The 10,507-nt window shown below is 34.6% G+C and overlaps 1 protein-coding gene across 13 annotated transcripts; it reads left to right on the top strand.

Moving 5' to 3' along the window:
- The first annotated feature begins 68 nt into the window (after window positions 1-68).
- Window positions 69-8,738, top strand: LOC117115234. 13 transcript variants are annotated; one of them, XM_033258957.1, is made up of 8 exons: window positions 69-153; window positions 545-638; window positions 1,567-1,631; window positions 3,808-3,952; window positions 4,776-4,834; window positions 5,955-6,058; window positions 7,385-7,493; window positions 7,711-8,738. In XM_033258957.1, exons 4-8 carry the CDS (start codon window positions 3,849-3,851, stop codon window positions 7,737-7,739), a joined length of 405 nt encoding a protein of 134 aa, XP_033114848.1. In that variant the 5' UTR covers window positions 69-153; window positions 545-638; window positions 1,567-1,631; window positions 3,808-3,848; the 3' UTR covers window positions 7,740-8,738. The 13 variants fall into 13 exon arrangements, 11 of the variants coding, with proteins under 11 accessions (XP_033114848.1, XP_033114849.1, XP_033114845.1 ...); XM_033258958.1 differs by having other exon boundaries at window positions 1,535-1,631; XM_033258954.1 differs by having other exon boundaries at window positions 104-365.
- Window positions 8,739-10,507: the final 1,769 nt, after the last annotated feature.

Here is a 10,507-nt window from a genome sequence, read left to right as displayed (position 1 = left end):
CTACCACCCCCTCCCCCCTAAATTCAACACGATTGTTTTAGCCTTGGTGTTATATCATCAGATAAGTTATTGAGGGCTCAGTCAGCTCATTTAAAGCGTTCGCGCGGCTTCCAAATTATAGCCTATACCGGTTGGCGTGTGTTTGGCGATGTAGTGAGTTGAAATCTAGGCCTAATTTGTGAATTATTTTCAAATTATGATTCATATTCTGCCATATCCTTACTGTACTGTATGTAGCCTGGATGACTTTGTGGGTGAATGGTGGCCTTTCGCTAGTATTTACTAGTAGTGTAGTACGACGACACGCGCCTAACTGACCAGGGTCCGGGAGTTGTTTTTCTGGTCTAATACAGTACTAAAAAATGGTAGGCCTAGGCTTAATTACCCTACCTACCTAGGCTAGTCACTGACTGTACGTAAGTAGCCTAGGTTATTAATATTGTGTGCTAATAAGTAAAATTAATAAACATCTGTAAAATGTAATGATCATTTCTTAAATGTGCAAAATAAATTAAATCATCTACCATATACATATTTAATACAGAAACAGAAATGTATATGACAATGCTGCTGGTCGACGAAAACATTGTGAAGAAGTCAATGGTCCTGGATGATGGCGTTCTGGTGGATCAGTCCAGGTCAGTTAACAATTATGCTCTCATATCCAGGGTGCTATTGAAATATCATCGAGATACATACACTAATATTATAAGTTCCTTTTGAATTGTGATTGGACCAGGAAGTTTTGGATGAATGGATTAGGACAATAATATCACCAATCCATTCATCTGGCGTAACAATCAGTAGTGGTTACAGCATGCAGGGGCTGGGAGAAATTTACTCTCATCAAGATTGAATTATGAATATGCCCAATGGTGGCTCCAGAAATTTGCCGACAAGTGGTCCAACATGTCCGACGGAGGGGCTGCCGAAGCCTCGGTCGACTGCCTGAAACAAATCTTCCCAGGTGTTCACAGTGAGAGTTTTTATGGCTTAGCATGGTCCAAAATGTGCTTTAGACCACAATGGATTGGCAGTCAAAACATTATTTTTGATAGGCCAATCATCATTTTTTTATTTTTTATCCAATGACCTAGTCGTGTGTTGGATGACAGGGGGTCCAAGCCTGTCTGACGCAGGGGACAATACTCTCTCTCCCCACTGGTGCCACCACTGGATATGGATGTATACTGTGTCCCAGTGTCCGATGCCATGTTGAGACATTGGCCAAAAATGAATTAAAATAAAATTTTTTGGAATGCCAATATTTAGGCTTAGGCCTATACATTATTGTTTGTAGTCTAAAAGGACAATTTTTTTGGGCATATTTAATTTAAGCCAACTCTACTAACCCTGCTAGGGATTTTTACTCCAGACCCCGGGACAGGGCTCTAATCAGCCCCTATTTTAGACCCCCTGTCTAGGCTCCTGTCAACAGATTTCTGGAGCCACTACTCATGGTAACAAAATAGTCACTGCCTTTTTTTAAAAACTTATATATTGTGAAACTTTTATTATGGATATCTTTGGACAGCTTAAAAGTCAAATGATCATCACACTTCTCAGCTCTGTAACAGGTAGTTGTGGACCCGGTTCAAAATAATATTGAGATACAGTAGCAGACTTTTAAGGTAAGTTTGTACAGTCAAGACAACTCCAGTGCAACAGAGTAATATAATAATAACAATAATAATGATGATTTTTAGTATTTATGTATAGTGTTTCTTAACCTTCTGTTGATATTTAATACTACATTGGGTTTGCATTTATTTTTCTAATTTTTACACTATTATTTATACGGCCTTGCACGACCTTGATGAAAAACACCCTTGAGTGAATTAAGTTTTGGGCTACGGTCACACTAGAGTTTCAAGCCTGGCTTGACTCACTGCGGGTGAGATTTTCGTAATGTGACCGCATCTGCACCGACTCGCGTCTCGCGTGACCTCGATCTCAATCTAATTATCTCGATCCCGGCTCAGCACCCATATTGACCCTGGATTGATCCTGGCGTGACCGAGATTGACATTTTCTCGTCGGCTGTCGACCAATCACAGTCAATGATGCCATTGCATTTACAAGTTCTTGAATAAAAAAACCCGCGACTTCTTCATGTGTGTTCAATCAAGACGCAGTCATTACTTTTCATAAAAGTTAATTCAAATTTTAATTAATAATAATGCGATTGATTTGGAGCGACCAGGAAACTGCTGACCTGGTAGATTTGTGGGACCAACCCGAGCTGAGAGACCGGATAGAAAATAAAAAAACAAACAACAAAACGGGAATTTTTGCCGTGCTTGCTGACAGATTGAACGACGGCCCAAATTCAAACAAAAGTGAAGGCATTGCGAGCCCAATACAAGCTGATAAAAGATCAGTTGAAGAAGAGTGGTTCGGGCATGTCTGGTGTAAAATCTTTGATTGCGATCCACCCAATCACACGTGCGTATATCGAATCCCAGAGTTGGCCAAACTCTCTCTCTACAGCTGCTGTTTCGACTTTCATAATTTGGAGGTCAATCAAACTAGTGTGGCTGACCCAGATTTTCGAGCCTGGCTTGAAATCTCACTCGCGGTGAGTCAAGCCAGGCTTGAGACGCTAGTGTGACCGTAGCCTTACAGTGTTGAAATAAAGTATTTATTATTATTATTTAATAATAATAATACTACTATCAAATTTCAAATGGTTTCTTAGAGAGATCCAGGTGTCAGGACTCAAAAAGTGTATGAGAATTTTCAAAGTTTTTAAACATCTAGCCACAAGGCACATTTTATTGTGCACTTATAAATTCCAAAGTAGAAAGATGTTTTAAATCTGTTGAATTTGGCAACAACCTGCACTGCTTATCTTGGACAATGCATGATTCCCAGTGCCCTAAGGTTCCCCAACTATAAATACACTCTGTAAAATAATAACACTCAAATAGTTAAAAATCACCTCATTATCACTTTATTTTTCCAGCTAGCACCCTGCTTTTAATTTTTCAATTCCCTCACAACTTTCATTTACTGTACACTCCCCCACCAGGTTACACACACACTGGAAATTTGCTGAGCAAAAAAATTACTCTCAATCACTCATATCATCTTATTTTCTTGACAAATACCATTCATTTAATCCTTGAGCACCTCACTTAAACTATACCCCTTACCATTCCCCCATGGCAATACTCCTTTGATACATTGCTGTTAAATCCACCTCATTAAATACATCTAAACCAGAAATATCTGTGATTATCTGTGACTCATGCATGTAAAGCATGGGGAACCCCTTTCAGCCCACAACCTTGTTTAAGAAGTATAGTCACACATCAAAACTTGCGTCTGAATTGATTACATTAAGCTCTAAGCATAACAATCATAACTTTCATTTAAATGGAGAACATCAATAAGAATACTTTTTCAAAATGTTTGGATTCTGTTTAATTTTGTTTCCTTCAGTCAATGAAAACATTGTAGGTATGTTGGTTAATTTGACCTTGGAGGAAATATATTAGTATATTTCCTCCATGATTTGATGTAGGGGCTCCCTGGTAGAATTACAGTAGGCTTACAACATTACACAATGAAGTTTAAATCTATAATTTCATGGTCTTATACTCTCACTATAAACTCAATGACAGCAATTCTATTGAACTATCTTTGAAATGGTTTATTTCTTTAAGTTCAGTCATCAGTGATGAATTTATTGAGCATCACAATATCAATAGGCCTACTCTGCAATATTTTTGTGTTGAATTTAGTAAAACAGGTACTTGGCCTTTTAAAGTATAATTTAAAGAGGATGCAAATTTACTACTATAGTGTTATACATTTTACGTCATCGATTGGGTATTGCTCGATAAATGCTAAACTTCGACAGCGCCATCAATGGCCAAGTGCCAAATTTTGACGTCATCAGTGTTTCATCCGGGTATGAAGTTTTTCGTCGAAACAGCCAGACAATGGTGTAAGTAAAAAATTCATACAGAGTAAAACTATCCATTTGCCTAATTTAAAATATCAATATAGGCATTTTATACCTAATTGTAACATGTTGCAAACTTATATTATAGACTTATTTTATGGTTTTCACCGTTATGTAGAATTTCAGGGAGACCAGACAAAACAAAATGGCTTCCCCACTCGAAGGTATTCTTATGCATGGCTAGCTACCCACACAAACAATTTCTGTAGCAAAATGGAGAATTATGCCATGAAAATTACTCAGAAATAGGTGGTTGGCTAATACCTGGGCAACTTTATGATTTTAAATCTGCAGTTTACCCTAATTTATTTCTAATAAAATAAATTTTGTTGAAATTATGTGATAACTAGAGTGTAGGGCCTACTGGTAGGTCTCAACTCATTGCTCACACTTCATTCTGATGACGTGTAAATTACTGTCACCGAAACAGCAAAATCTATCAAAGCAGGAAATATATTCTTCAAGGATAAATAACTGCATCTGATAGGCCTACTGTACTCCAGCCTAGAATTCATTACAGAGAACTGAAATAATAATAATTTAATATTTGGAGAAAAGGCAAATCTGTGCAAAAACTTGGCCTAGATGGCACGAAGAAAGGAAACGAATACACTTGTCTGGTGCTGAGAAATGGCAGTTAAGACAGTGTCTCCCCTGCCCCCTCCCCCACCATATAAATGTATGGATGACCAAGGAAAAAATGTAAAAGCATTATATTATATTGAAGAGTATTAAAACTTGAAAAAGGAAAAGCTTTACAAAATTAACTGACCAGCACCAAACAATGTATTTATTAATATTTTAGTGCTGTTTGGGTGCCAGGACAAATGTTGTTTCCAGTTCCGTGTTCTTCTTCACACGAAGGTAAAATTTTTAATTTTTTATGCTTAAAGTTGAAGTACTTTGCAATGATATAAAAATATATGAGACCAACTGAATTTGACAAACTTAAAAAATGTTCACAAGTTTTTATTGTGAGCACACCCACCTCAGACCCACCATGGTTGGGGCTGAGGTGAGCAAATTTTAAGAATAGACTCTCTCTGTGCGACTGGAATTGGCACTCTCAAATGGTAAAAATGATTTTTCAAAGCAGTGTTCCTCCTCAACAAAATTATTGACTTCTTCCCGATGGGAACTATGCAAAGCAAATTATGATTATATGGCACATCATTGTTCGTCGTTAATCAATAGAAAATTCAAAATTAGTGGTAAAATAATCGAGCTCTCCTTTCGCCCACTGCTGGGTCTGCCACTGAACTCATGGATACACTTCCTTTTTTCCCTCTTTCCTCCCTTTAACTCTTCTCAATTTTTTCTCCCTCATTTTCATTTTTCGGCGGGACTGGGTTGGGGGAGGGGAACACAGGGATCCGCCCTTGACAATGGTTTCTTTAGATGTGAGCCAGGGAAAAAAAATGAAACCATTTTTTTTTTCAGCAAAAAGAACTGGGGCTGGATTTATCAAACAAGAAATCAGCTTAAATTCGTCTCAAGTCCATTTTTTAACTTAAGTCAAATTTATCAATATTGCTTAGATTAAAAATTTGGTAAAAATTAAAAAGTTGATTGTCATCTGAGACAATATTTAAGCTAAGATTTTGCTAAGATGGTTTGATAAATCAACTTAAAACATTTGCTAAGTTGAGATTGGTAAACCCTGGTATTTATTCTGCATCATGTATAATAATACAAATATTGTATTCCCAAATCACCTAAGAAGTGTACAGAAGCTCATGGAAATTTTTACATAAAGTTTGTTAAATTTTTAAGTACTTTCCTCAATATATTTATTTCTTTATATTAGGTTAACATGTCCCCAAAATGTTTTATCCTGTATTCACAAAGGAAAAGGAAATTTAGCATTGAAAAGAATATCTACTGAATATTTAGGATAAGTGCAAGACCAATGTGAAGTGACATTTTTTTTCCCTTTCAACTTTTGTATTTTACAGTATTAATAATTTGTTTTATTTTCATATAGTTATCCCGAAGCAACGCATCCGGATAGTTCATGGTAAAGGTTACTACCTGGTTCCTAGGAAACCATTAATTTCTGTCAAACAGCTCTTTCTTGATTATTTGCCTGTACGTATACTATATTAATAATGATAATAATAATAATAATAATAATAATAATAATAATATACTTTATTTAAACACGGAGACACTTGAATCACCCATGGATGTTTTCCATCAAGGCCGTGCAAGGCCATACATAATAAGAAGAAACAAAATTTGTCATTAAAATATCTGTTAGATTGTTTAATCAACAAATAATCGGTAATTCTGTTTGAATAATGCTTGTTTAGTATATGGACTGCTTATTTTGGCTGAAATAAAAACTAAAGTATGCACTCTAATTTCTTCTTTTTGTTTTCTCCTAGCTGCATGAAGCTGACTATGCACAATTAGAGGTTTTTGACCATACTTCCTCCAACGTTGAGCTACACACTCAGGTTGGAAACCGAATATACTTTGAGATCTCAAATGGCGGTAAGCAGCAATCTCACATAATATCAAATATTAAATAAGAAAAATTACATTTGCATCAAGTGGTTATGACATTTGCCTTGTCCCAGTGTAAGACACTGAAGTTAACATTGCAAAGTGATTTAAGGCAATAGAATCATTTCAGAACACAGTATAAACTGCATGTTGCAAAACCTCTATCTGATAAAATTGTTTTGTGTTTTTCAGGTAAGGATCCAAGCTTGCCCCTGTGGTAAATTTATGTTACACCATCAAGTTTACTTTTTCTGTTTATTAATTTCATCGAAATTTTTACATAAAGTTTGTTAAATTTTTAAGTACTTTCCTCAATATATTTATTTCTTTATATTAGGTTAACATGTCCCCAAAATGTTTTATCCTGTATTCACAAAGGAAAAGGAAATTTAGCATTGAAAAGAATATCTACTGAATATTTAGGATAAGTGCAAGACCAATGTGAAGTGACATTTTTTTTCCCTTTCAACTTTTGTATTTTACAGTATTAATAATTTGTTTTATTTTCATATAGTTATCCCGGAGCAACGCATCCGGATAGTTCATGGTAAAGGTTACTACCTTGTTCCTAGGAAACCATTAATTTCTGTCAAACAGATCTTTCTTGATTATTTGCCTGTACGTATACTGTATTAATAATGATAATAATAATAATAATAATAATATACATTATTTAAACACGGAGACACTTGAATCACCCATGGATGTTTTCCATCAAGGCCGTGCAAGGCCATACATAATAAGAAGAAACAAAATTTGTCATTAAAATATCTGTTAGATTGTTTAATCAACAAATAATCTGTAATTCTGTTTGAATAATGCTTATTTAGTATAATGGACTGCTTATTTTGGCTGAAATAAAAACTAAAGTATGCACTCTAATTTCTTCTTTTTGTTTTCTCCTAGCTGCAAGAAGCTGACTATGCACAATTACAGGTTTTTGACCATACTTCCTCCAAAGTTGAGCTACACACTGAGGTTGGAAATCTGATATACTTTGAGATCTCAAATGGTGGTAAGCAGCAATCGTACATATATCAAATATATAAAAAACTGGCACATGGATCAAGTGGTTATGATGTTTGCCTTGTATGCAAAATGTCCTGGTTAAAGTCCCAGTGTAATGCGCATAAGTTAACATTGCAGAGTGATTTAAACCAATAGAATCATTTCAGAACACAATATAAACTGAATGTTGAAAAACCTCATAAAATAGGTTTTTTTTTTTTCAGGTAAAGATCGAAGCTTGCCCCTGTGGTAAATTCATATGCCATCAAAAACCATCAAGTTTACTTTCCTGTAATTTCATCGAGTGATAGATTCAATTCAATTTCGATTTATTGGTCAAACACGCAGATAAAAACATGTTCAAAACTTTAGCTGAGTGTACATGCTGAACATAGATAAGATGATGTCTGTAGAATCTCTCTTAGTATAATATTATATTAGGGTATTATTTAACGTAAATGTTTAGAATTGTTGTGTGCTGTAGATTTGTGCTGTTGATTTTCTTCGTTAATACAAAATAATTACCAAATTACGAAATACAATTTTTATATGAAGATTTTGATATAAATGGTGCAACTTGGTTCTAATTGTTCATAATGCTATTATAATTATATGAAATGTGCAAATTGAAAGTGCTGTTAAGTGCTAACTAGTATAAAACAAATTTTCACATGAACATGATGTAGCAATTGGGATGAGATTTTCTCTAGCACTGTATATTGCATAAAATCATGAATGCGAATCATGTTGTTATTTTGTCTATCAGGTATTAGAAAATTGCTATATTGTCAGGAACATTGTGAGACAACAGTAATTTCATTTTAGGTACAATAATCTGTAATAGGCTTTAAATTACTTTATGACTGTATGTACTGGTTGACCTGTTGCTCTAGCTTTGGGTGCTCATGATTTGCAGTATGAGACTGAATTAAATCCATCCAGGTTGGATTTTCCTGCTTAACTGATTGCCACAAGGAATCTGTCCTCATTGATTTTGTATGTTCTGTACGAACTATACAAAATTAATTGTTAAGTTATAGCACTGCAGTGTAACCACTAGATGCTGCAGAATATTTATTAATTTAAGTTTTTTGGTGTTTTTTTGGTACTCCGCCGCTGCTTATTTCTTCATTAATATATAAAATTAAAGCATTTAACCATACCAATTCTACACTGTTTACATTCAGAAATAAAATATTTATTTTATTTTCTCCTCTGTCTGGATGTTTTTGGCAAAATCATCTGCTAAATGAGAAAACAAAATTTTATATTGTTTTTTTTTTTTTTCAACCCTTCTCTGATGATCTTAAGAAAAAATTTTTTTGCAAAACAAGGTATAAAAAAGTCTTGCCTTATGAGATCATACATAAAAATTTGTTAAAATATATATATGACCAGTCATCATTTCTGTAACCACCTATAAAACGTGCAGTTTACTAACTCAGGGCTCCCAAGTCGTCCGGATTGCCCTGGAGTCTCCAGCAATTTTGGTCGTCTCCCGGAAATTCCACATTTTTTCCCTGAATTTGAATTGTTTATTGATTTTAAAAGATTTTCTCAATTAGAGCTTATGCTAAGGTAAATTCTCAATTCTTATGCATTAAATCTGGCAAACACAAAATTTATTGTACATTCTAGGCACCAATATGGTATTAACGGTGACCAAAACCTGTCCAAGTCTGTTTTTATATTGAACAAGGCGATAAGGCGATACATGCATTTTAGCTGGTAAACGCATCGCAAACCCTTTCCTGTCCTGTACAACAAAATATCCAGGAATTTTACTTTCTCGACTTGGGACCCCTGCTGTCTTGTGTGAGCTAATAAACTGCCGGTATTACTAATTTAGTTAATATTTGTAATTGTTAATGTGGTGAAGTCATAGATAATTTGTTGAAATATATGACCAGTCATCATTTCTGTAACCACATATGAATGGTGCTTAATTCTACTACCTTGTGTTAAACAGGACCAATAAACTCTTCAAAATTCAATACAGTATTTGATATGATTACTTTGTGATATAAAAAATGTTTCCCAAATGGAATAAATATTCTCATTTTTTTTTTGTTAAATGGAGTTGGATGGAACAGACTATCATACAACAATCTGATTGTGTGCCCTTTTGTATTGTTGGTATGTTTGTATTGTATGTGTTCTTTGAGACCCTTTTATAGCTTGATTCAGTTCGCTGTTGGGAATCCTGTCTAGGTTGTTCTTGTTTAAAAGAATAAAAGACGAAATGAAATGAGAATGAATGATGGGCTTTTTATACACCTAAATAAAATTTTTGTCATTTGATTTGTTGATTCAGTATCATATGGTACTGGGTTTTACAACATATAATGTACAAGCCAATCCAGTGAAAATTTTATTTGCTTGCTTTTGTAGCTCGAATATTGAGTTCTAGAAATGCCCAGGTGATTGACTGCTTTTTTCATAGAAAAGTATAGTATGCTTATCTGGGAATTGAACTAGGTACCTCTCACTCTCTAAGCTACATACATGCTTCTAGACCAATAAGCCATAGTTCCTGTGTAATTTTGAAAGAGCTCTAGAAACACTCAGCTGATTGATTGTTTGATCGATTGATACTGTAGATCTTTTTGTAATGGGCGGCCGTTAGGGCTAACACCCTATTGTACTCCCCTCATTGGAGCTTTCGAGATTACGAGAACTTGTTAAAATAATTGTGCCATCAGTTTTAAATTACAAACTGGGAATAAGGTTTGTTTTTTCTTTCTAAATATTAGACTTTTTATTTGCAAAAAAATTAATACTAATATACTGCATCATGGTAAAATGAAGTTTATTTTAAATCTTGCATGCAAATTCTATCAGACGGCTTGCTTTTTATTTAATACATGATAGTGTTACATTGTCACATAAGCTCAGTAGTGTTAGTGGAAATTGGACATTGAGGGGAAGTCCCCTATCCTGAATGAGCTGACTCTAAGAGTTTTCAAACCTGTTGACATGACTGGTTTAATTTGGACAATTTTTTATGTATTTTATATACAT

The sequence above is a fragment of the Anneissia japonica genome, unplaced genomic scaffold (genome assembly GCF_011630105.1).
Source record: "Anneissia japonica isolate Jap-2015-1 unplaced genomic scaffold, ASM1163010v1 scaffold288291_len444093_cov181, whole genome shotgun sequence".
In the NCBI taxonomy this organism is placed as follows: Eukaryota; Metazoa; Echinodermata; class Crinoidea; order Comatulida; family Comatulidae; genus Anneissia; species Anneissia japonica.
This window is presented reverse-complemented; position numbering and strand designations above follow the sequence as displayed.